The sequence below is a fragment of the Oncorhynchus mykiss genome, chromosome 6 (genome assembly GCF_013265735.2).
Source record: "Oncorhynchus mykiss isolate Arlee chromosome 6, USDA_OmykA_1.1, whole genome shotgun sequence".
NCBI classification, from domain to species: Eukaryota; Metazoa; Chordata; class Actinopteri; order Salmoniformes; family Salmonidae; genus Oncorhynchus; species Oncorhynchus mykiss.
The window spans coordinates 620,975-648,731 of NC_048570.1; the positions used below are offsets into that span (position 1 = coordinate 620,975).

The 27,757-nt window shown below is 45.0% G+C and overlaps 1 protein-coding gene across 1 annotated transcript in view; it reads right to left on the minus strand.

Annotated features, from left to right (window-relative positions):
• fbp2 (fructose-1,6-bisphosphatase 2) overlaps positions 1-27,757 on the minus strand; it is a 33,693-nt gene that overhangs the window by 2,385 nt on the left and 3,551 nt on the right. Inside the window, exons 2-7 of the mRNA XM_036979182.1 lie at positions 23,043-23,205; positions 20,355-20,447; positions 19,004-19,012; positions 16,126-16,266; positions 14,754-14,891; positions 4,823-4,942 (exon numbers count right to left, since the gene is read on the minus strand). Coding sequence (XP_036835077.1) covers positions 4,823-4,942; positions 14,754-14,891; positions 16,126-16,266; positions 19,004-19,012; positions 20,355-20,447; positions 23,043-23,205 — 664 coding nt within the window. The remainder of the gene's footprint in view (positions 1-4,822; positions 4,943-14,753; positions 14,892-16,125; positions 16,267-19,003; positions 19,013-20,354; positions 20,448-23,042; positions 23,206-27,757) is intronic.

A 27,757-nucleotide genomic window follows, 5' to 3' on the forward strand; every position in this document is an offset into this window, starting at 1 on the left:
ACATTTCCTGGAACATGCACTTGATCCTGATGGTGAAGGGAGTTAAGAAACCAAGAGGGTCGAAGACGCGTGCAGACGACTGCAGAACACTTCTCTTTGTGTTTTCCTTTTGCCTTAGAATGCTCAGTAGCGGCCTGAGGTCAAACAAAGTCATCCGTTTCCGGCCTCCATACTAAACCTAAAACCTTCAGCACTACTCCTTGTGTTTGTAACGTCAACGGGTGGTCAGTTGTCGTACTCTCCTCCCATTTTGTTTTCAATTCAGGAGAATTGGTCATCCACTTGCAGAGGTCCATGCCTGCATTCGACAGCATTCGCTTTGCAGTTGTTGTCACAAGGTAAGCCTCTTCAACATTGCGTGAACTTGCAATGAAGTCATCTACGTAGAGTGACTCACTCAGTATCTCTACAACTTCTGGTTGTTCTGTTTCATATTGTTTTAGGTGCTTCCTGATTGTAGCTGCCAGCAAAAATGGACTTGGGGAAGCTCCAAATACCACTCTTTTCATCCCCAGCACACGCAGCTCCTCTTCATTTTCTCCCCTTGGTGGGCCAGTGAGCCATAGAAATCTCACGGCGTCTCTGTCTCTCTCTGCTAGGGATATCTGCAGGAAAGCTTTCTTGATGTCTGCCATGAATGCGATCTCATGTAGTCTGAACTTTATCAGAACGCTGAGCAGATCCGGATTCAGGTTCGGTCCTGTGAGTAGACAGTCATTGAGAGATGGACAGCCATCTTCATGGGACGAGGCATCAAACACCACTCTCAGTTTTGTTGTCACCTTATCTTCTCTGAGTACTGCATGGTGAGGTAAGTAGTATTTTACGTTGTCTGCACTTGATGCGTTGTCCTTGGGCACGTCCTCTGCCATATCTTGTTGTAAGTAGTCTTCTACTACTACATTGTATCTGCTGTACAACGTCACATCCTTCTTCAGCCTTTTCTTCAGACATTCAAACCGTTTCTTGGCGATTCTATAGTTGTCTTGGAGTTCTGGTATTTCTCGTTTCCATGGCAACTCCACATGGTATCGCCCATCTTTGAAGGTGGTTGTTTCCTCAAACCTTTGTAGAGCCTCGGTTTCCTCTGAGTTCTGTGTTTTCTCGCTTAGAATACCCAGAGACTCAAGCTCCCAGAATGCATGCAATTGCTTGGAGACTAGTGTGTCTTCATCAAGTGGGATGAACATGCAAGTTGCCTCGGCGACACTTGACATGGACACGGGTCCCTGCACCGACCATCCAAAGGTGCTCTCTAAAGCAACTAGCGTCTCCGTCAGTCGCTCCACTCTGCCTGATACTATCTGCCAGTAGTAGTCTGCTCCTATCAGGACAGAGAGTTCAGGATCATTGTCATCTCCTGGAAAGTCTGCGAGCTGCAGTCCCCTTTTACTGAGCTCATGCTGAATCCGTTCACCAGGAACCTTCATCACAGCTGTGCACACTTGTGGGGTTTCAATTGCCTCTATCTCTATTCTCTGCTGTTTGTCCCAGACATTCTCCAAGATGACTTTCACTGTGTTGCGTTGGGACGTTGCTGGGGCAGAGGAGCCAAACGTGTGAAGAGTGAGTGCCTCTTGTCTGATTACTGGTAGCTTCAAGCCCTTCACAAGGTTTTCATGTATGAAGCTTCTCTGACTGCCTCCATCTAGTAAGCAACGAGCTATCTTCCTGCCCGATGGGCCTTCTACCCATGCCTTTGCCGTTTGTAGCAACACAGTGTTCTGTCCATCTGGCTTCATCTTCACTGAATGGGGAATAACTGAGGAAACAACAGCATCTACAGAAACAGTAGGGGGTTGCACCTCCCTCCTCTTACTGGTACAAACCGCAATGTGATGTCTGCTTCCACATGTTGCACATGACACATCTTTGACTTTACAGAATTTTGCTATGTGTCTCTGTCCTAAACATACAAAGCATCTTCCCATGTTCTTTAGTTTCTCTTTGCGTGTAGCAATATTGTAGTCAGTGCAGTTTTCTGATTTGTGGTCTGCACTGTCACAAAATAGACACGTTTGTTGTTCCTTCTGGCTGGTTGTATGCAGTGCTGCAGCAGAGGGCATGTTGGGTCTTTTTGTTTTCATTTCATTGGAGAAGCATGACTTGTTCCATGGTTTGCTCTCTTTCTGTTGGTTGTATGATCTTGTCATTTGTAGCGCTCGCTCCCTGCTCTGAACCTCTTTCTGTAGGAAACTGATAATCTCAGACACTTTCCATTCATCATCTACTCCCCTCTGACGACTATAGTCAAGAGCTATGTCCTCTGGAATCATCTGTAGTAAGATTGGGAATAGTAGGCTTCCATAGGTTTCTGACATTACACCCAGTGATTCCAGGCTCCTAATCTGAATTTCACATTCATCATATAGCTGCCTCAATGCATTTAGATCAGAGGATTTCTTCACAGGTGTGAGATTCAGCAGCTTTGACATATGAGCACTAATCACAAGATCTTTCCTTCCAAATCTGCTCTTGAGTAGAGCGATTGCATTATCATAGTTACTGTCTGTTAACATCAGTCCTGCTACTGCCTTTGCAGCTGGTCCAGTGAGATATGTTTTCAGATAGGTAAACTTCTCTTTTTTACACAGTGAATCATTGTTGTGAATAGCAGTCTCATATTGGCTCCAAAACTCCTGCCACATACTGACATCTCCATAGAATTTCTCAATAATCAACTTCGGTAGCCTTACTGATTGTCTCTGTGATATGTTTGAGTTAGCGTCACTCACCCGGGCTGGTAGTGGATTGACGTCCTGTTTCTTCGTTATCACTCTTTGTGCACGGCTCTTCAGCATGATAATGCGTTCTTTGTAATCCTCCGTGCATGCAATCTCTGCCTCCAATCCGTCCAATGGCGTTAACTGTTCAATTCCACGATCGAGCTCAAACAAACTGTCCTCCTTAGCGGATAGCAATTCCAACAATGTACTCAAGTGATCGGTATCCGGATTTGACTGGGATATTTCCACGTCAATCTGATTCAAAATCCGCGTTGTTGCGCCTCGAATGGTACCCCGCTTTCGTCTCATTCTTTCTGCTTCATGCCGACGTTCCTCCTCAGCCATTTCAGCCACTTCTTCGTCGCAGCTCATATCCCGGGTTTCGGCACCAACTTTTAGATTAACTAACTTCTTAGTAATGACTCGGGACGTCGGGTTTGATACGAAAGCTTATTTTAGTAAGAATACTTGTTTACGTTACATTTAACAACAATTGTTTTGGTACAGAGCAATGCAGGTAAGATGCTGTTGGAAAGTCAGCCACAATCCCCCGCACCTGCACATAATTGGCGCGTTATCACTCATCCCTCTCGCAAGGCATTCTGGGACTTGCAGTCAAAAAGCGTAATTCAACACAACCCAATACAATTACATATGCAAATAAATCTAAAGAAATATCTTTAGATACAGCTCAAAGAATAAACTTAAACATTAACTCTGTAACACATTAAAGTTACAACACCCATAGCCAGAGAGACCTGGGCCCTGTTTCCCCATAGCCAGAGAGACCTGGGCCCTGTTTCCCCACATCCGGAGAGCCCTGGGCCCTGTTTTCCCACATCCAGAGAGACCTGGGCCCTGTTTCCCCATAGCCGGAGAGACCTGGGCACTGTTTCCCCATAGCCAGAGAGACCTGGCCCCTGTTTCCCCATGGACAGAGCCTCTACTACAACTGTAATGGTATTACTACAGCTGCAATGGCATTACTACAGCTGCAATGGTATTACTACAGCTATATCCTCACATGGTCTCTCCTGTCATTGCTATGCGGATGACACTCAACTACTTTTCTTCTTCCCACCTTCTGACACGCAGGTGGCGAAACGCATCTCTGAATGCCTGACAGATACCTCAGCTTGGATGTCGTCCCACCACCTCGAGCTCAACAAGACGGAGCTGCTCTTCCTCCCGGGGATGGCCTCCCCGCTGAATTAAAGACTTCTCCATCACGGTTGACTCCACAGTGTCGCCCTCCCAGAGTACAAAGAACCTTGGCGTGACCCTGGACGACACCCTGTTGTTCTCTGCAAACATCAAAGCAGTGACTACTGCAGGTTCATGCTCAACAACAACCGTAGAGTATGACCCTACCTCACACAGGAAGTGGCGCAGGTCCTAATCCAGGGACTTGTCATCTCCCGTCTGGACATCTGCAACTCTCTGTTGGCTGGGCTCCCCGCTTGTGCCGTCAAACCCATACAACCTATTGAGATTGCAGCAGGCCGCCTGGTTTTGAACCCAAGTTCCCTCATGTCACGCCGCTCCTCCTCACTCTCCACTGGCCTCCAGTTGAAGCTCCACTACCAGACCATGATGCTTACCTACGGAACTGCAAGAGGAACTGCCCCTTCCTACCTTCAGGCTCAAACCCTACACCCCAACCCGAGCACTCCGTTCTGTCACCTCAGGTCCCTTGGCCCTCCAACCCCCACGGGAGGGCAGCTCCTGTCTCAGCCCAGTCTATGCTCCTCCTCTGTTCTGTCACCTCAGGTCCCTTGGCCCTTCAACCCCCACGGGAGGGCAGCTCCTGTCTCAGCCCAGTCTATGCTCCTCCTCTGTTCTGTCACCTCAGGTCCCTTGGCCCTTCAACCCCCACGGGAGGGCAGCTCCTGTCTCAGCCCAGTCTATGCTCCTCCTCTGTTCTGGCACCCCAATGGTGGAACCAGCTTCCCCCTGAATCTAGGACATCAGAGTCCCTGCTCATCTTCTGAAAACATCTGAAACCCTACCTCTTCAAACATTATCTTCTTGTTGATAGGGTTAGGGCTAAGGTCAGGGTTTAGGGGTTAGAGGTCAATGGTTAAGGCTAAACCTACCTTTCCCTTAGGGCTCTTTTCATTGGCGGGGTACATGAAGATTCCTCCATATGCGATGGTGCGATGGACGTCTGCCACCATAGAGCCCACATACCTTGCTCCATAGGGGGCGCTCCCGTCCTATAGGGGCAGAGACAACAAGACACTGAACTCACTCTCATCACCATACACTGTTATCTAAACAACTTTGATTGATTGATGTACAGTTTTGATTGATACCATCACAACCATATTCGTTTGCCAGAGCCATAGATGAAGCTACAGTAGCAAGCAACAGGAGGCTATGCACAGCTACACAGCACATTTGCACGTGTTAAAATCTCAGTGTTAAGGTAAAAAGTGTTGTGAGTGTTATATCTGAGCGTTGATTCTAATGGGGTTAAGACCAGTGTTATATCTGAGCGTTGATTCTAATGGGGTTAACACCAGTGTTATATCTGAGCGATGCTTCTAATGGGTTTAACACCAGTGTTATATCTGAGTGTTGATTCTAATGGGGTTAACACCAGTGTTATATCTGAGTGTTGATTCTAATGGGTTTAACACCAGTGTTATATCTGAGTGTTGATTCTAATGGGGTTAACACCAGTGTTATATCTGAGTGTTGATTCTAATGGGTTTAACACCAGTGTTATATCTGAGTGTTGATTTTAATGGGGTTAACACCAGTGTTATATCTGAGTGTTGATTTTAATGGGGTTAACACCAGTGTTATATCTGAGTGTTGATTCTAATGGGGTTAACACCAGTGTTATATCTGAGTGTTGATTCTAATGGGTTTAACACCAGTGTTATATCTGAGTGTTGATTCTAATGGGGTTAACACCAGTGTTATATCTGAGTGTTGATTCTAATGGGTTTAACACCAGTGTTATATCTGAGTGTTGATTCTAATGGGTTTAACACCAGTGGGATTAAAATTGATACCACCTGCGGTGAATAAATAAAGTGTTATTTGAATTACAGTGGTATCAACACTGCGTGGTGTTGGTTAATTGACTGTGTTGAGTTCATTTCCGTTAACTCTCGGAGTGAAAGAATATGTTGAAGGGCCTCTTTATCATACAGTATTTCCCAGGATGCTTTGTTGCAGGTTGATTTTTAGAAATGTTTTATTTTAATATCTATGTTTCTGCATGCACATTGATTCATTAATCTTATACTATACAAAGATAAATAACTGAAATGTTTCTAAACTAATCCAATCTGTAAGGGGTTGGACTTATTACACCTGTTACTGAGATACTCCAGTTTACATGGTTTAGGTAGTATTGGTTGTCAAGTCCTTCACAATAGCAGTCAGGCTGAATGCAGGTGGTGGGGGATAAAATATTCCAATTGTTGGACATCCTCCCACTGGCTGGATTCCGATAGGAATAACTAATCACTTCACACACCAGCGTATTGTGACTTGCAGATCAGGATTTTCAGAACATCTAGTACATAACTAAAGGCCTTCTGAAGTGTATAATGTACAAGTCACAAAGAGTTCAATTTAAATTCAAATACATTCACTTAGGCAATCACTTGGTGAAGGATCCAGTGCTGCAAATGTATTAATGTAACAAATATGTATCTGTCACTAACAAACATAGTCATAGGTGGACATCTCTCACATTCACTTGAAAAGCATGCTGGGAAATATGCAATTTTGGTAAGATCCCCATTAGCTGTAGCAAAAGCAGCAGCTACTCTTCCTGGGGTCCACACAGAACATGAAACATATACAGAACATCTTTAGACAAGAGCAGCTCAAGGAAAGAACTATATACATTTTTAAAATGCACACGTGCTCTACATATCAATACATACATACAAACTATTTAGGTCAAATACGTGAGAGGCGTTGTGTCGCAAGGTGTTTATCGGTGGTGACAGTGTTTCCTAGCCTCAGTGCAGTGGGCAGCTGGGAGGAGGTGCTCTTATTCTCCATGGACTTTAGTGTCCCAAAACTTTTTGGAATTTGTGCAACTGGATGCAAATTTCTGTTTGAAAAAGATAGCCTTTGCTTTCCTAACTGACGGTGTATATTGGTTCCTAACTTCCCTGAAAAGTTGCATATCATGGGGGCTATTTGATGCTAATGCAGAACGCCATAGGATGTTTTTGTGCTGGTCAAGGGCAGTCAAGTCTGGGGTGAACCAAGGGCTATATCGGATCTTAGTTCTACATTTATTGAATGGGGCATGCTTATTTAAGGTGGAGAGGAAAGCACTTTAGAAGAGCATCCTCTACTGACGGGATGAGGTCAATATCCTTCCAGGATACCCAGGCCAGATTGGTTAGAAAGGCCTGCTTGCAGAAGTGTTTTAGGGAACGTTTGACAGTGATGAGGGGTGGTCGTTCGACCGCAGACCCATTACGGACGCAGGCAGTGAGGCAGTGACGCTGAGATCCTGGTTGAAGACAGCAGAGGTGTATTTAGAGGGCAAGTTGGTCAGGATGTTATCTAAGAGGGTGCCCGTGGTTACAGATTTTGGGTTGTAACTGGTAGGTTCCTTGATAATTTGTGTGAGATTGTGTTAAGCATGTCCCAGTTTAGGTCACCTAGCAGCACGAGTTCTGAAGATAAATGGGGGATAATCAATTCACATGGTGTCCAGGGCACAGCTGTGAGCTGAAGGGGGTCAATAACAAGCGGCACCGGAGAGAGACTTGTTTCTGGAAAGGTGGATTTCTAAAAGTAGAAGCTCGAATAGTTTGGGCACAGACCTGGATAGTATGATAGAACTCTGCAGTGGATTGTAACTCCGCAGCCTTTGGCAGTTCTATCTTGACGGAATATGTGTAACGGTCTTCTTGTGGTGAAGTAGAGGCGGACCAAAAAACAGTGTGATTATATTGATTCATGTTTAATAACAAAAACGATAAACACGAACACTACAAAACAACAAACGTGGAAAACCACAAACAGCCCTATCTGGTGCAAAACACAGAGACAGGAACAATCATCCACAAACACACAGTGAAACCCAGGATACCTAAATATGGTTCCCAATCAGAGACAATGACTAACACCTGCCTCTGATTGAGAACCATATCAGGCCAGACATAGAAATAGACAAACAAGACATCCAACATAGAATGCCCACTCAGATCACACCCTGACCAACCAAAACATAGAAACATACAAAGCAAACTATGGTCAGGGTGTGACAATATGTTGTAGTTAGGGATGGACATTTCTGAATTTTTGGTGGCCTTCCTAAGCCAGGATTCAGACACGGTAAGGACATCAGGGTTGGTGGAGTGTGCTAAAGCAGTGAATAAAACAAACTTAGGGAGGAGGCTTCTGATGTTAATTAACATGCATGAAACCAAGGCTTTTAAGGTTACAGAAGTCAACAAATGAGAGTGCCTGGGGAATAGGTGTGGTACTGGGGGCTACAGGGCCTGGGTTAACCTCTACATCACCAGAGGAACAGAGGGGGAATAGGGTAAGGCTAAAGGCTAAAAGAACTGGTCGTCTAGTGCACTGGGAACAGATAATTAAAGGAGCAGGCTTCTGGGCGTGGTAGAATAGATTCAGGGCATAATGTACAGACAAGGGTATGGTAGGATGTGAGTATAGTGGAGGTAAACCTAGATGTTGAGTGACAATGAAAGAGATTGTTTTATTTGACTGCTCAACATGCCTTAGATAGCTCTTTTGTCCCACCCCCCACACATGAGGAGACCTCACCTAGCTTAACTGGTGCCTCCAGAGATACAATAAGTACTAACTGAGACAGCAGTAGACAAGGCATATTGACATTAGAGAGAGGCATAAAGCAATCACAGGTGTTGATCAGGAGAGCTAAGACAGCAACGGGTAAATGGTGATGAATGGGCAGAGAGGGTCAGTTAGGTACACACATGACCTGAGTTTGAGGCTGGGGCCAGGCAGCAGATAGGGTGCAGGCCAGGCAGCAGGCTGTTAGCCAGCCTGACAGTTTAGTGGAGTCTGCCACTAGCACAGTCAGTGAAGTCAGCTCAGCTATCCCCATTGAGACCGTGTCTGTGCCTTGATCTAGGTTGGGCAAAACTAAACATGGCAGTGTTCTCCTTAGCAATCTCACTGGAATAAATACCTCCTTCATTCCTGTCATTATTGAAAGAGATTGTGATATCTCACATCTCAAAATAGGGCTACTTAATGTTAGATCCCTCACTTCCAAGGCAGTTATATTGAATGAACAAATCCCTGATCATAATCTTGATGTGATTAGCCTGACTGAAACATAGCTTAAGTCTATTAACTGTTAAATGAGGCCTCTCCTCCTGCTTACATAAGTGACCATATCCCCCACACAACCCTTAACAGGCCTCCTGTGCTGTATACAGCATTCCTCACTGAGTTCCCTGAAATCCTGTCGGACCTTGTAGTCATGGCAGATAATATTCAATTTTTTTGTGATTTTAATATTCACATGGAAAGGTCCACAGACCCACTCCAAAAGGCTTTCGGAGTCATCATCCAACATGTCTGGGTTTTGTCCAACATGTCTCCGGACCTACTCACTGCCACAGTCATACTCTGGACCTAGTTTTGTCCCGTGGAATAAATATTGTGGATCTTAATGTTTTTCCTCATAATCCTGGACTATCGGACCGCCATTTTATCAAGTTTGCAATCGTAACAAATATTTTGCTTAGACCCCAACCAAGGATCATCTAAAGCCGTGCTATGAACTTGGTTAACCACCTATCTGAGCTGCTTCCTGTGCTTGGCCCTCCTATGTTGAACATAACAAACGCCTCCCTATCCACCGGATGTGTACCAAATGCACTAAAAGTGGCAGTAATAAAGCCAATCTTGAAAAAGCCAAACCTTGACCGAGAAAATATGAAACATAATCGGCCTATATCGAATCTCCCATTCCTCTCATAATGTTTAGAAAAAACTGTTGTACAGCAACTCATTGACTTCCTGAAAACAAACAATGTATACGAAACGCTTCAGTCTGGTTTTAGACCCCATCATAGCACTGAGACTGCACTCGTGAAGTTGGTAAATTACCTTTTAATGGCATCAGACTGAGGCTCTGCATCTGTCCTCGTGCTCCTAGACCTTAGTGTTGCTTTTGACACAATCGATCACCACATTCTTTTGGAGAGATTGGATACCCAAATTGGTCTATAAGGACAAGTTCTGGCCTGGTTTAGATCTTATCTGTCGGAAAGACATCAGGTTGTATATGTGGATGGTTTGTCCTCTGACAAATCAACTGTAAGTTTCGGTGTTCCTCAAGGTTCCGTTTTAGGACCACTATGATTTTCACTATATATTTTATTTCTTGGTGATGTCATTTGGAAACACAATGTTAACTTTCACTGCTATGCGGATGACACACAGCTGTACATTTCAATGAAACATGGTGGAGCCTCAAAATTGCCCTCGCTAGAAGCCTGTGTTTCAGACATAAGGAAGTGGATGGCTGCCAATGTTCTACTTTTAAACTCGGACAAAACAGAGATGCTTGTTCTAGGTCCCAAAGAGATCTTCTGTTGGATCTGATAATTAATCTTGATGGTTGTACAGTCGTCTCAAATAAAACTGTGAAGGACCTTGGCGTTACTCTGGACCCTGATCTCTCTTTTGACGAACATTTCAAGACTGTTTTAAGGACAGCTTTATTCCATCTTCATAACATTGCAAAAATCTGAAACTTTATGTCCAAGAATGATGCAGAAAAATTAATCCATGCTTTTGTCACTTCTAGATTAGACTACTGCTATGCTCTGCTACCCGGATAAAGCACTAAATAAACTTCAGTTTGTGCTAAACACGGCTGCTAGAATCTTGACAAGAACCAAAAGATGTGATCATATTACTCCAGTGCTAGCCTCTCTACACTGGCTTCCTGTTAAGGCTAGGGATGATTTTAAGTAGGTTACTGCTAACCTACAAAGCATTACATGGGCTTGCTCCTACCTATCTCTCCGATTTGGCCCTGCCGTACATACTTACACGTTCGCAACGATCACAAGACACAGGCCTCCTTATTGTCCCTAGAATGGCTAAGCAATCAGCTGGGGGCAGGACTTTCTCCCATGGAGCTCAATTTTTACAGAATGGTCTGCCTATCCATGTGAGAGACACAGACTCGGTCTCGACCTGTAAGTCTTCATTGAATTCTCATCTCTTCAGTAGGTTCTATGATTGAGTGTAGTCTGGACCAGGGGTATGAAGGTGAACGGAAAGGCACTGGAGCGACGAACAGCCCTTGCTGTCTCTGCCTGGCCGGTTCCCCTCTCTCCACCCTGATTCTCTGCCTCAAACCCTATTACGGGTGCTAAGTCACTGGCTTACTGGTGCTCTTCCATGCCATCCCTAGGAGGGGTGCGTCACTTGAATGGGTTGAGTCACTGATGTGATCTTCCTGTCCGGGTTGGCGCCCCCCCTTGGGTTGTGCCGTGGGGGAGATCTTTGTGATCAATACTCTTGTCTCAGGGTAGTATGTTGGTGGTTGAAGATATCCTTGTAGGGGTGTGGGGACTGTGCTTTGGCAAAGTGGGTGGGGTTATTTTCAGCCTGGTTGGCCCTGTCTGGGGGTATCGTCGGACGGGGCCACAGTGTCTCCTGACCCTTCCTGTCTCAGCCTCCAGTATTTATGCTGCAGTAGTTTATGTGTCGGGGGCTAGGGTCAGTTTGTTATATCTGGAGTACTTCTCCTATCGTATCCGGTGTCCTGTGTGAATTTAAGTATACTATCTCTAATTCTCTCTCTCTCCTTCTCCCTCCCGGAAGATCTGAGCCCTATGACCAAGCCTCAGGACTACCTGGCATGATGACTCCTTGCTGTCCCCAGTCCACCTGGCCGTGCTGCTGCTCCAGTTTCAACTGTTTTGCCTGCGTTTATGGAATCCTGACCTGTTCATCGGACGTGCTACCTGTCCCAGACCTGCTGTTTTCAACTCTCTCTCTCTTCCGCACCTGCTTTCTTTAACTCTAAATGCTCGGCTATGAAAAGCCAGCTGACATTTACTCATGAGGTGTTGACCTGTTGCACCCTCTACAACCACTGTGATTATTAATATTATTTGACCCTGCAGGTCATCTTTGAACGTTTAAACATCTTGGCCATGTACTGTTATAATCTCCACCCGGCACAGCCAGAAGAGGACTGGCCACCCCTCAGAGCCTGGTTCCTCTCTAGGTTTCTTCCTAGGTTCTGGCCTTTCTAGGGAGTTTTTCCTAGCCACCGTGCTTCTACACCTGCATTGCTTGCTGTTTGTGGTTTTAGGCTGGGTTTCTGTACAGCACTTTGTGACATCGGCTGATGTAAAAAGGGCTTTATAAATACATTTGATTGATGCATCCTCACACAGATCAAATAAAATATAATCAAATCAAAACACATGTTATTTGTCACATGATCCGGATACAACAGGTGTAGTAGACCTTACCGTGAAATTCCTACTTACAAACCCTTAACCAACAATGCAGTTTTGGGAAAATAGAGTTAAGTAAAGATTTACAAAATAAAACACCGTAAAAAAATCAATTAAAAAGTAACACAATAAAATAACAATAATGAGGCTATATAAATAAGGTTATATACAGGGGGTACCGGTGCCTAGTCATTGTGCATGAGTACAGGTTAGTAAAACAAGGTCATTTGTACATGTAGGTAGGGGTAAAGTGACTATGCATAGATAATATGCATAGTACCGGACGTGCTACCTGTCCCAGACCTGCTGTTTTCAACTCTCTAGAGACAGCAGGAGCGGTAGAGATACTCTGAAGGATCGGCTATGAAAAGCCAACTGACATTTACTCCTGAGGTGCCAAACAGCATTGCTTGCTGTTTGGGGTTTTAGGCTGGGTTTCTGTACAGCACTTTGAGATATCAGCTGATGTAAGAAGGGCTTTATGAATACATTTGATTTGATGATAATAAACAGCGTGTAGCAGCAGTGTGCAAAACAAATGGTGGGGGTCAATGTAAATAGTCCTGGTGGCCATTTGATTAGTTGTTCAGCAGTCTTATGGCTTGGGGATAGAAGGTGTTCAGCAGTCTTATGGCTTGGGGGTAGAAGGTGTTCAGCAGTCTTATGGCTTGGGGATAGAAGGTGTTCAGCAGTCTTATGGTTTGGGGGTAGAAGGTGTTCAGCAGTCTTATGGCTTGGGGATAGAAGGTGTTCAGCAGTCTAATGGCTTGGGGGTAGAAGGTGTTCAGCAGTCTTATGGCTTGGGGGTAGAAGCTGTTCAGCAGTCTTATGGCTTGGGGGTAGAAGCTGTTCAGCAGTGTTATGGCTTGGGGGGTAGAAGCTGTTCAGCAGTGTTCTGGCTTGGGGGGTAGAAGCTGTTCAGCAGTCTTATGGTTTGGGGGTAGAAGGTGTTCAGCAGTCTTATGGCTTGGGGGTAGAAGGTGTTCAGCAGTCTTATGGCTTGGGGATAGAAGGTGTTCAGCAGTCTTATGGTTTGGGGGTAGAAGGTGTTCAGCAGTCTTATGGCTTGGGGGTAGAAGGTGTTCAGCAGTCTTATGGCTTGGGGGTAGAAGGTGTTCAGCAGTCTTATGGCTTGGGGGTAGAAGGTGTTCAGCAGTCTTATGGCTTGGGGGTAGAAGGTGTTCAGCAGTCTTATGGTTTGGGGGTAGAAGGTGTTCAGCAGTGTTCTGGCTTGGGGGTAGAAGGTGTTCAGCAGTCTTATGGCTTGGGGGTAGAAGGTGTTCAGCAGTCTTATGGCTTGGGGGTAGAAGGTGTTCAGCAGTGTTCTGGCTTGGGGGTAGAAGGTGTTCAGCAGTCTTATGGCTTGGGGGTAGAAGCTGTTCAGCAGTCTTATGGCTTGGGGGTAGAAGGTGTTCAGCAGTCTTATGGCTTGGGGGTAGAAGGTGTTCAGCAGTCTTATGGCTTGGGGGTAGAAGCTGTTCAGCAGTCTTATGGTTTGGGGGTAGAAGCTGGTAAGGAGCCTTTTGGACCTGGACTTGGCGCTCTGGTACCGCTTGCCGTGCGGTAGCTGAAAGAACAGTCTATGACTTAGGTGACTGTATTGGGTGACAATCTTTTGGGCCTTTCTCTGACACCGCCTGGTATATAGGTACGGGATGGCAGGAAGCTTGGCCCCAGTGAATATCCTGGGCCATACGCACTACCCTCTGTAGCACCGTATGGTCGGATGCCGAGCAGTTACCATACAACTGGTCAGTGTGCTCTCGATGGTGCAGCTGTAGACATTTTTGAGGATCTGGGGACCCATGCCAAATCTTTTCAGTCTCCTGAGGGGGAGAAGGTGTTGTGGTGCCCTCTTCACGACTTTCTTGGTGAGTTTTTGAACATGATAGTTTGTTGGTGATGTGGAAACAAAGGAACTCTCGACCCACTCCACTACAGCCTCCTCGATGTGAATGGGGTTGTGTTTGACCCCCCTTTACCTGTAGTATGAGCTAGTGAGTGGTACCGTGAGGTGAGAGTAACTGACTACTGGAATCACTGTCAGCAAGAATACACTTATGGTGGGTTCCATAAGGCTAGACAGAGAGGTTACTGTGAGGCTAACTGACTACTGGACTCACTGTCAGCAAGAATACACTTATGGTGGGTTCCATAAGGCTAGACAGAGAGGTTACTGTGAGGCTAACTGACTACTGGACTCACTGTCAGCAAGAATACACTTATGGTGGATTCCATAAGGCTAGACAGAGAGGTTACTGTGAGGCTAACTGACTACTGGACTCACTGTCAGCAAGAATACATAAGGCTAGTGTGTTTAATGGGTTCCATAAGGCTAGTGTGTTTAATGGGTTCCATAAGGCTAGTGTGTTTAATGGGTTCCATAAGGCTAGTGTGTTTAATGGGTTCCATAAGGCTAGTGTGTTTAATGGGTTCCATAAGGCTAGTGTGTTTAATGGGGAAATGGAAGATCGCTAAAAGTTATTTGTGGTTCCAAAGCTCAAGGTGTCAGGTGATGATCATGTTTGCGTGTGTGTGTGTATGTGTGTGTGTGTACCTCTGGGTATTTCTTGTGCTTCAGGTACGCGTTGATGGATGGGTGCATGTATTTGGCGTATCCCTCGTTCAGACTGTAGATCTTTCCTTTGGGCTTGATCTTCACATTTTTCTCTGTCAGGATAAACTCTCCAATTGCCTGGAAACCAAACAACACAGTTAGTTAAGGGTTAGGGTTAGGGTTAGTTAACAACACAGTTAGTTAAGGACATTCACTTGTTATTTTACCGACACTGGCCTCCGTCTCTGTCCTCTGTCCTCTGTCTCTGTCCACTGGCCTCCGTCTCTGTCCTCTGTCCTCTGTCCTCTGTCCACTGGCCTCTGTCTCTGTCCTCTGTCACTGTCCTCTGTCCTCTGTCCACTGTCCTCTGTCCACTGTCCCCTGTCCACTGTCCTCTGTCCTCTGTCCTCTGTCTCTGTCCACTGTCCTCTGTCCTCTGTCCACTGTCCTCTGTCCCTGTCCTCTGTCCTCTGTCCTCTGTCCCTGTCCACTGTCCACTGTCCTCTGTCCTCTGTCCCCTGTTCACTGTCCACTGTCCACTGTCCTCTGTCCACTGGCCTCTGTCCTCTGTCCTCTGCCCTCTGGCCTCTGTCTCTGTCCTTGTCCTCTGTATGTCTTTTTACATTGTTTCTCTTCTGTCTCTGACCTCTGTCCACTGTCCTCTGTCCTCTGTCTCTGTCCCTGTCCACTGTCCTCTGGCCTCTGTCTCTGTCCCTGTCCACTGTCCTCTGTCCTCTGTCCACTCTCCCTGTCCACTGTCCTCTGTCCTCTGCCCTCTGTCTCTGTCCTCTGTATGTCTTTTTACATTGTTTCTCTTCTGTCTCTGACCTCTGTCTGTCTCTGTCCTCTGTCTCTGTCCTCTTTCTTCTGTCTCTGACCTCTGTCTCTGTCCTTGCCCCCTGCCTCTGTCTCTGTCCCTGTCCACTGTCCTCTGGCCTCTGTCTCTGTCCCTGTCCACTGTCCTCTGTCCTCTGTCCACTCTCCCTGTCCACTGTCCTCTGTCCTCTGTCCTCTGCCCTCTGTCTCTGTCCTCTGTATGTATTTTTACATTGTTTCTCTTCTGTCTCTGACCTCTGTCTCTGTCCTCTTTCTTCTGTCTCTGACCTCTGTCTGTCTCTGTCCTCTGTCTCTGTCCTCTTTCTTCTGTCTCTGACCTCTGTCTGTCTCTGTCCTCTGTCTCTGTCCTCTTTCTTCTGTCTCTGACCTCTGTCTCTGTCCTTGCCCCCTGCCTCGGTCTCTGTTCTCTGTCCTCTATATCTGTCCTCGAGTCTGAGTAAACACTGTTGCTCAGTGTGGGTGGTGGATTAGCCTGCGCTAAGGAAACTCCTGTGAATTAACTTTGAATATGGGGCTATTACTTCCACAAACTCACAGGGTCCAGCATAAAGAAGTTGAGGCCCTGTCCGGTGGAGAGGGCAACCAAGGTGGCACTACCATAGAGTGCGTATCCCGCGGCAACAATCTTGCTGCCAGGCTGCAGCGCATCCTTCTCTGTGGCGTCGTTAGTTGATGTCTGACAAAAATAGACGTATCATATTAGTGGATATTCACACTACTCTCAGGGCAAGTCTGCCGGTTTTGACGATCACTGACTTTTAGTAGCAGGTTAGGAGAATTAGGTTAATGTTAGGAGAAACTTCTTTAGGATTGGTGGGTCCCCTGCGGGATGGTTAAGCTAACGTAGGCTAATGCATGAGGTTGTAAGTAACAAGAACATTTCCCAGGACATAGACATATCTGATATTGGCAGAAAGCTTACATTCTTGTTAATCTAACTGCACTGTCCAATTTACAGTAGCTATTACAGTGGAAGAATACCATGCTATTGTTTGAGGAGAGTGCACAGTTTTGAACTTTGAAAAGTTATTAATAAACAAATTAGGCACATTTGGGCAGTCTTGATACAACATTTTGAACATAAATGCAATGGTTCATTGGATCAGTCTAAAACTTTGCACATGCACTGCTGCCATCTTGTGGCCAAAATCTAAATTGCACCTGGGCTGGAATAATACATTATGGCCTTTCTCTTGCATTTTAAAGATAAAGGTACAAAAAAACAGTTGTTTTTTTTCTTTGTAATGTCTTTTACCAGATCTAATGTGTTATATTCTACATTTCCACAAACTTCAAAGAGTTTCCTTTCAAATGGTACCAAGAATATGCATATCCCTGCTTCAGGGCAGTTAGATTTGGGGTATGTCAATGAAATAAAGGGTCCGATCATTAAGAAGTTACGAGAATTTACTTGTCAGATTAGGAGAATTAGGTTAAGGTTAGGAGAATTAACATGCCAGGTTAGGACAATTAGGTTAAGGTTAGGAGAATTAATGTGGCAGGTTAGGACAATTAGGTTAAGGTTAGGAGAATTAACGTGGCAGGTTAGGAGAATTAGGTTAAGTTTAGGAGAATTAACATGCCAGGTTAGGAGAATTAGGTTAAGGTTAGGAGAATTAACGTGGCAGGTTAGGACAATTAGGTTAAGGTTAGGAGAATTAATGTGGTACGTTAGGAAAATTAGGTTACGGTTAGGAGAATTAGGTAGGAAAACAGTTAGGGTTAGCTAAAATTGTTCCTGAAACGACTCGAACATATCTAGCTACAATCAGACCTGCCCAGAGCAGTCTAAATTTTCATGATTGTGATTCTGCCAAGTAGATATGAATTAGAACATAAGCTACACACGGGCTGTGTCCACTGGCTAGACCTATACACACTGGATATAACATGGGTCATCTGGATATTCCTCCCTGATAGACCTATACACACTGGATATAACACCTGATAGACCTATACACACTGTATATAACATGCTAACATGGGCCATCTGGATATTCCCCCTAATAGACCTATACACACTGGATATAACATGGGTCATCTGGATATGCCCCCTAATAGACCTATACACACTGGATATAACATGCTAACATGCTAACATGGGCCATCTGGATATTCCCCCTAATAGAGCTATACACACTGGATATAACATGCTAACATGCTAACATGGGCCAGCTGAATATCCCCCTGATAGAGTTATACACACTAGATATAACATGCTAACTTGAGTCAGTGAAATAAAATCTGATACTATGATACAAAGAATCATGTTGTTCGTGTCTAATGTCTAATGTCTGTTTTACCTGTCTTGTGCTTGACACCCCCCACCAGGTGTCTTCACCCCCCACCAGGTGTCTCCCATTTGTCCCCATTATCTCCTGTGTATTAATACCTACGTTTTCTGTTTGTCTGTTCCAAGTTTGTCTTGTCATGTCCTACCAGCGTGTTCCTGTATTTTTGTCCTATCCTGCCTATCCTATCCTGCCTGCTGTCCTGATCCTGCCTGCTGTCCTGATCCTGCCTGCTGTCCTGATCCTGCCTGCTGTCCTGATCCTGCCTGCTGTCCTGATCCTGCCTGCTGTCCTGTACCTGCCTGCTGTCCTGATCCTGCCTGCTGTCCTGATCCTGCCTGCTGTCCTGATCCTGCCTGCTGTCCTGTACCTGCCTGACTCTGATTTGGATCTCAACTCTTTGCCTGCCTTGACTTACCTTTTGCCTGTCCCTTGTACTATAATAAACTCTGAGACTTGTACAATCCACCTCCTGTGTCTGGATCTGTGTCTTAGCCTGAGTCCTGATACGTCTAAAGAATGTGTCAATCCTAACGACTAATGTCTAAAGAATGTGTCAATCCTAACGACTAATGTCTAAAGAATGTGTCAATCCTAATGACTAATGTCTAAAGAATGTGTCAATCCTAACGACTAATGTCTAAAGAATGTGTCAATCCTAACGACTAATGTCTAAAGAATGTGTAAATTCTAACGACTAATGTCTAAAGAATGTGTCAATCCTAACGACTAATGTCTAAAGAATGTGTAAATTCTAACGACTAATGTCTAAAGAATGTGTCAATCCTAACGACTAATGTCTAAAGAATGTGTCAATCCTAATGACTAATGTCTAAAGAATGTGTCAATCCTAATGACTAATGTCTAAAGAATGTGTCCATGCTAGTGTCTAATGTCTAAAGAATGTGTCAATCCTAACGACTAATGTCTAAAGAATGTGTCAATCCTAACGACTAATGTCTAAAGAATGTGTCAATCCTAATGACTAATGTCTAAAGAATGTGTCCATGCTAGTGTCTAATGTCTAAGGAATGTGTCAATCCTAGCTTTAACAGTTCCATAATATAATTCCATAGCTTAGCTGGTGTATTTGATCAGGCTGGCGATCAGTGGGGCAGTTACCTCGTCAATCTGGAGAGGCACATGGAGAGAGACACAAGGAGACACACGTCAGAGAACAGACACAGACAGAGTGCATATGAACAACAGATTTACCCATACTAAATTGCCACTCAGCATGTATTGAATGTCACAAATACACTACACTTCTGTTAGGCATATCTGTTTCTACACTTCTGCCACTCGGCGTACACATCACGGACAAACTGAAATGGTCCACCCCACACAGACTGTGTGGTGAAGAAGGCACAACAGCGCCAGGAGGCTGAAGAAATTTGGCTTGTCACCTAAAACTCTCACAAACTTCTATAGATGCACAATTGAGAGCATCCTGTTGGGCTGTATCACAGCCTGGTACAGCAACTGCACCGCCCACAACCACAAGGCTCTCCAGAGGGTGGTGTGGTCTGCACAACGCATCACCGGAGGAAAACTACCTGCCCTCCAGGACACCTACAGCACCCGATGTCACAGGAAGGCCAAAAAGATCATCAAGGACATCAACCACCCGAGCCGCTGCCTGTTCACCTCACTACCATTCAGAAGGCGAGGTCAGTACAGGTGCATCAAAGCTGGGCCCGAGAGACTGAAAAGTAGCTTCTATCTCAAGGCCATCAGACTGTTAAACATCCATCACTAGCACAGAGAAGCTGCTGCCTACATACATACTTGAAATCATTGGCCACTTTAATAAATGGAACACTAGTCACTTTATTAACGCCACTTTAATAATGATGTTTACATATCTTTCACTATTCATCCCAGATGTATATACTGTATTTTATACCATCTATTGCATATTGTCTATGCTGCTAGGTCAGGGCCCATCCAAATATTTATATGTACATATTTGTATTCCATCTCTTTAGATTGTGTTTTATTATACCTTTATTTCAACAAGGAACACAGACTGAGACCAAGGTCTCGTTTACAGCTGGGCCCTACGTATACATGTTTACACATACAGTTTAGGTACAATGATTAAAAAACTAAATAAGACAAACAAAATGATCACAGATAACAAAAAAATACACATATACCTAACAGAAGTGTAGAAACAGATATACCTGACAGAAGCGTATTAGGTAGTTGTTGTGGAATTGTTAGATTACTTATTAGATATTGCTGCACTGTCGGAACTACAAGCACAAACATTTCGCTACACTCACAATAACATCTGCTAACCATGTGTATGTGACCTATACCATTTGATTTGATTTGATCTGTTTCTACACTTCTGTCAGGTATATCTGTTTCTTAAAAAGTATTTCCATACTGTATAGTTGAACACACAAATGTCTAAAAAGTATTTAATGTGTTGATATGCTGTGTACTGTACTACAGACTTACTCACCCTTTTGTAGATTGCGAAGATGGTGCCGATGGAAGCTAAGCAGTCGATGTTAGAGGAGCCATCCAAAGGATCAAAACACACCACGTATTTACCCTGGAGGAGAGACCAGAGAGTCAAAACACACCACGTATTTACCCTGGAGGAGAGACCAGAGAGTCAAAACACACCACGTATTTACCCTGGAGGAGAGACCAGAGAGTCAAAACACACCACGTATTTACCCTGGAGGAGAGACAAGGGGAGTCAAAACACACCACGTATTTACCCTGGAGGAGAGACAAGGGGTGTCAAAACACACCACGTATTTACCCTGGAGGAGAGACAAGGGGAGTCAAAACACACCACGTATTTACCCTGGAGGAGAGACAAGGGGCGTCAAAACACACCACGTATTTACCCTGGAGGAGAGACAAGGGGAGTCAAAACACACCACGTATTTACCCTGGAGGAGAGACCAGGGGAGTCAAAACACACCACGTATATATCCTGGAGGAGAGACCAGGGGAGTCTAAACACACCACGTATTTACCCTGGAGGAGAGACCAGAGAGTCAAAACACACCACCTATTTACCCTGGAGGAGAGACCAGTGCTGCTGCTCCAGTTTCAACTGTTTTGCCTGTGATTATTATTATTTGACCATGCTGGTCATTTATGGACATTTGAACATCTTGGCCATGTTCTGTTATAATCTCCACCCGGCACAGCCAGAAGAGGACTGGCCACCCCACATAGCCTGGTTCCTCTCTAGGTTTCTTCCTAGGTTTTGGCCTTTCTAGGGAGTTTTTCCTAGCCACCGTGCTTCTACACCTGCATTGCTTGCAGTTTGGGGTTTTAGGCTGGGTTTCTGTACAGCACTTTGAGATATCAGCTGATGTACAAAGGGCTATATAAATAAACTTGATTTGATTTTGATTTGACCAGGGGAGTCAAAACACACCATGTATTTACCCTGGAGGAGAGACCAGGGGAGTCAAAACACACCACGTATTTACCCTGGAGGAGAGACCAGAGAGTCAAAACACACCACCTATTTACCCTGGAGGAGAGACCAAAGGGTCAAAACACACCACGTATTTACCCTGGAGGAGGGACCAGAGGGTCAAAACACACCACGTATTTACCCTGGAGGAGAGACAAGGGGCGTCAAAACACACCACGTATATATCCTGGAGGAGAGACCAGGGGTCTAAACACACCACGTATTTACCCTGGAGGAGAGACAAGGGGAGTCAAAACACACCACGTATTTACCCTGGAGGAGAGACAAGGGGAGTCAAAACACACCACATATTTACCCTGGAGGAGAGACCAGGGGAGTCAAAACACACCACGTATTTACCCTGGAGGAGAGACCAGAGAGTCAAAACACACCACCTATTTACCCTGGAGGAGAGACCAAAGGGTCAAAACACACCACGTATTTACCCTGGAGGAGGGACCAGAGGGTCAAAACACACCACGTATTTACCCTGGAGGAGAGACAAGGGGCGTCAAAACACACCACGTATATATCCTGGAGGAGAGACCAGGGGTCTAAACACACCACGTATTTACCCTGGAGGAGAGACAAGGGGAGTCAAAACACACCACGTATTTACCCTGGAGGAGAGACAAGGGGAGTCAAAACACACCACGTATTTACCCTGGAGGAGAGACCAGGGGAGTCAAAACACACCACGTATTTACCCTGGAGGAGAGACCAGGGGAGTCAAAACACACCACGTATATATCCTGGAGGAGAGACCAGAGGGGTCAACTGAGGGTAGAGGTAGGGGGACATGTATATTGCTACACTAATATTACATGACTTCCCACCAGGGTCATTAAATTACATGACTTCCATCTGGGTCACTAAATGACATGACTTCCCACCAGGGTCATTCAATTACATGACTTCCATCTGGGTCATTAAATGACATGACTTCCCACCAGGGTCATTAAATTACATGACTTCCATCTGGGTCATTAAATGACATGACTTCCATCTGGGTCATTAAATGACATGACTTCCATCTGGGTCATTAAATGACATGACTTCCATCTGGGTCATTAAAAGACATGACTTCCATCAGGGTTATTAAATTACATGACTTCCATCTGGGTCATTAAAAGACATGACTTCCATCAGGGTTATTAAATTACATGACTTCCATCTGGGTCATTAAATGACATGACTTCCCATCAGGGTCATTAAATTACATGACTTCCATCTGGGTCATTAAAAGACATGACTTCCATCAGGGTTATTAAATTACATGACTTCCATCTGGGTCATTAAATGACATGACTTCCTATCAGGGTCATTAAATTACATGACTTCCATCTGGGTCATTAAAAGACATGACTTCAATCAGGGTTATTAAATTACATGACTTCCATCTGGGTCATTAAATTACATGACTTCCCACCAGGGTAATTAAATGCGTGTTCGAAGGCTGTTAGGGACTGTACTGTATGCTTATAGCACATTTTTATGTCTCTTTCTCAATTTGTCTTTCTGTGACTCCTCAAATCCCATCTTTTTGCCTCCTCGTCACCCGTATTGGAGGAGAAGGTCCAAGGAACCTCAATGGCCTTTAGAAGAGGCAAGGAGAGTGAATGTGAGGAATCGATGAAAGATTAACTGAGAAAGAGAATAGTCTCCCAAACTTTTATCTAAACAATTAGAGAGAAGATGAAAAGATACCCTCTTTTCCTTGGGTGTGATGATGGCATGTTCGTTCTCCTCTGACACCATGCAGCAGGTTCCGTATGAAGACCTCAGCATATTAATGACCAGGTCATTAGAGAGGATGTCCAGCTTCTTCTGGTCATCACCCGTCGTGTTCACTGTCCCTGCAATGCCCTGGCTGGAACACACACACGCACACACACACACGCACGCACACACACACCCTTGTTACCACGTCTCCTGCCACCTTCACTGTACTGTGAGAAGTCTACCTGCTGGAGCAGATGCCTTCTGTGTCTGTGGGTTTCCTTGCAGAGCGACATGCAACATTAGCTGTCAGTCAGTCAAAGATGCTGTGGTTTAAATCCATTAAGGAGTTGTTATAAACAATGTTACAGACAGACTCTCCAGTACAGGATAAGGTGTAACAGACAATGTTACAGACAGACTCTCCAGTACAGGATAAGGTGTAACAGACAATGTTACAGACAGACTCTCCAGTACAGGATAAGGTGTAACAGACAATGTTACAGACAGACTCTCCAGTACTAGGATAAGGTGTAACAGATAATGTTACAGACAGACTCTCCAGTACAGGATAAGGTGTAACAGATAATGTTACAGACAGACTCTCCAGTACTAGGATAAGGTGTAACAGATAATGTTACAGACAGACTCTCCAGTACTAGGATAAGGTGTAACAGATAATGTTACAGACAGACTCTCCAGTACAGGATAAGGTGTAACAGACAATGTTACAGGGAGACTCTCCAGTACTAGGATAAGGTGTAACATATAATGTTACAGACAGACTCTCCAGTACAGGATAAGGTGTAACAGACAATGTTACAGGGAGACTGTCTGCCTGGTTGGGAATTAAGAATATGGCAAACGCCCCCCTTCAAAGGGAGGCAACGTGTCGATCCCTGCCTGGACGAGAGGGTGTGCCCCTCTACAGCCAATGAACTAAACAAGTTCTTCTCCCGCGTTGAAACAGGGGTCGCACCCGCTCCCATGGCCTGTCTTGAAGAGGATGTCATGGCAACCAAGACGGCAGGGTAGCCTAGTGGTTAGAGCAGTGTACTAGCAACCCGAAAGGTTGCAAGTTCGAACCCTCGAGCTGACAAGGTACAAATCTGTCGTTCTGCCCCTGAACAGGCAGTTAACCCACTGTTCCTAGGCCGTCATTGAAAATAAGAATTTGTTCTTAACAAATGTTGGACTTGCCCTGCCTGTTTGTTTGTAAATATCCTTTGCTATTTATTTTTAGATGTTTTATGTTTTATGACTGCTGCCTCTTTGAGGACATTAAAGTTTTCGAAATCTGAATCTCTCTCTCTCCCCCTCCCTCCCCCTCCCTCCCCCTCCCTCCCCCTCTCTCCCCCTCCCTCCCCCTCCCTCCCCCTCCCTCCCCCTCTCTCCCCCTCCCTCCCCCTCTCTCCCCCTCTCTCCCCCTCTCTCCCCCTCCCTCCCCCTCTCTCCCCCTCCCTCCCCCTCCCTCCCCCTCCCTCCCCTCTCTCCCCCTCCCTCCCCCTCCCTCCCCCTCTCTCCCCCTCTCTCCCCCTCCCTCCCCCTCCCTCCCCCTCCCTCCTTCCACCACTAAGGAATTATAATGGTCCACACACGGATTTCATGTTGCATTCGCCACATGAAGGCACGACAACACCTCTTCTCCCTCAGAAGGGTGAAACATTTTCTGATCTCAGATCTTCAAAAAGTTCTAGAGCTGCACCATTGAGAGCATCTTGACTGGCTGCATCACCTCTTAGTACGGCAACTGCTTCTGACCAGGCGCTACAGACGGTGGTGCGTACGGCCCAGTACATCAATGGGGCTCCCTGCTAACCAGGACATCTAGACTACTGTTCAAAAGTTTGGGGTCACTTAGAAATGTCCTTGTTTTTGAACGGAAAGCATTTTTTGTCCATTAAAATAAGAGAAAATTGATCAGAAATACAGTGTAGACATTGTTAATGTTGTAAATGACTACTGTAACTGGAAACGGCAGATTTTTAATGGAATATCTACATAGGCGTAAAGAGGCCCATTATCAGCAACCATCGCTGCTGTGTTCCAATGGCACGTTGTGTTAGCTAATCCAAGTTGATAATTTTAAAAGGCTAGTTGATCATTAGAAAACCCTTTTGCAATTATATTAGCACAGCTGAAAACTGTTGTCCCGATTAAAGAAGTAATACATCTGGCCTTCTTTAGACTAGTTGAGTATCTGGAGCATCAGTATTTGTGGGTCAAAATGGACAGAAACAAAGGACTTTCTTTTGAAACTCGTCAGTCTATTCTTGTTCTGAGAAATGAAGGCTATTCCATGCGAGAAATTGCCAAGAAACTGCAGATCCCGTACAGCGCTGTATACAACTCCCTTCACAGAACTGCGTGAACTGGATCTAACCAGAATAGAAAGAGTGGGAGAATAGAAAGAGTGCACAACTGAACAAGAAGACAAGTATATCAGAGTGTCTAGTTTGAGAACAGACGCCTCACAAGTCCTCAACTGGCAGCTTCATTAAATAGTACCCGCAAAACACCAGTCTCAACGTCAACAGTGAAGAGGCGACTCCGGGATGCTGGCCTTCTAGGCAGAGATGCAAAGAAAAAGCCATATCTCAGACTGGCCAATAAAAAGAAAAGATTAAGATGGGCAAACGAGAAAAAGCCATATCTCAGACTGGCCAATAAAAATAAAAGATTAAGATGAGCAAAAGAACACAGACACTGGACAGAGGAACTATGCCTAGAAGGCAGCATCCCGGAGTCACCTCTTCACTGTTGACGTTGAGACTGGTGTTTGAGGGTACTAGTTAATGAAGCTGCGTTTTCGGTTTGAGCTTCTAGTCATGAAATCTATGCAGCCTACTCAAACACTTGTTACAGCTACTGTTTACAGGTCTCCTGGGCTGTATACAGCATTCCTCACTGAGTTCCCTGAATTCCTATCGAACCTTGTAGTCATGGCAGATAATATAAACATTTTTGGTGACTTTTGGTGACTTTAATATTCACATGGAAAAGTGGATCTAGTTTTGTCCAACATGTCTCCAGACCGACTCACTGCCACAGTCTGGACCTAGTTTTGTCCAGTGGAATAAATATTGTGGATCTTAATGTTTTTCCTCATAATCCTGGACTGTTGGACCAACATTTTTTTATGTTTGCAATCGCAACAAATAATCTGCTCAGACCCCAACCAGGGATCATCAAAAGCCGTGCTATAAAATCGGTTAACCACCTAACAGGCTGCTTCCTGTGCTTGGCCCTCCTATGTTGAATATAATGAACGCCTCCCTACCCACCGGATACAAATTCTCAGACAACCCAAAGATTCCTAGATGCCCTTTCAGACTCCCTCCACCTACCCAAAAATCGGTTAACCACCTAACTGAGGAATTAAATGTAACCTTGCGTAATACCCTAGATGCAGGCGCACCCCTAAAACATTTGTCATAAAAACTAGCTCCCTGGTATACAGAAAAACCCAAGCCCTGAAGCAAGCTTCCAGAAAATTGGAAAGGAAATGGCTCTGCACCAAACTGCAAGTCTTCCAATTAGCTTGGAAAGACAGTAGCGTCCAGTATCGAAGAGCTCTCACTGCTGCTCCACCAAACTGGAAGTCTTCTGACTAGCTTGGAAAGACAGTACCGTATCGGAGAGCCCTTACTGCTGCTACACCAAACTGGAAGTCTTCCAATTAGCTTGGAAAGACAGTACCATGCAGTATCGAAGAGCCCTCACTGCTGCTCCTCCAAACTGGAAGTCTTCTAATTAGCTTGGAAAGACAGTACCGTCCAGTATCGAAGAGCCCTTACTGCTGCTACACCAAACTGGAAGTCTTCTGACTAGCTTGGAAAGACAGTACCGTATCAAAGAGCCCTCACTGCTGCTCCATCATTCTATTTTTCCAACTTAATTGAGGAGAATAAGAACAATCCAAAATAAATGTTTGTTGCTGTAGCAAAGCTAACTAAAAACAGCATTCCCCAAGAGAGGATGGCTTTCACAAAGATCATGATCATTAGGAAGCAAATTGCGGACTCCTCTTTAAATCTGCGTATTCCTCCAAAGCTCAGTTGTCCTGAGTCTGCACAACACTGCCAGGACCTAGGGAAACACTCAAGTGTTTTAGTACTATATCTCTTGACACATTGATGAAAATAATCATGGCCTCAAAACCTTCAAGCTGCATGCTGGACCCTATTCCAAATAAACTACGGAAAGGGCTGCCACTGTGCCTGGTCCTCCTATGTTGTACATAATAAACGTCTCTCTATCCACCGGATGTGTACCAAACTCACTAAAAGTGGCAGTAATAAAGCCTCTCTTGAAAAAGCCAAACCTTGACCCAGAAAATATAAAAACTAATCGGCCTATATCGAATCTTCCATTCCTCTCAAACATTCTTGAAAAAGCTGTTGCGCAGCAACTCATTGCCTTCCTGAAGACAAACAATGTATACAAAATGCTTCAGTTTGGTTTTAGACCCCATCATAGTACTGAGACTGCAGTCGTGAAGGTGGTAAATTACCTTTTAATGGCATCAGACCGAGGCTCTGCATCTGTCATTGTGCTCCTATACCTTAATGCTGCTTTTGATATCAGTTTGTCTCTGTGGATGGTTTGTCCTCTGACAAATCAACTGTAAATGTCGGTGTTCCTCAAGGTTCCGTTTTAGGACCTCTATTGTTTTCATTATATATTTTACCTCTTGTTGATGT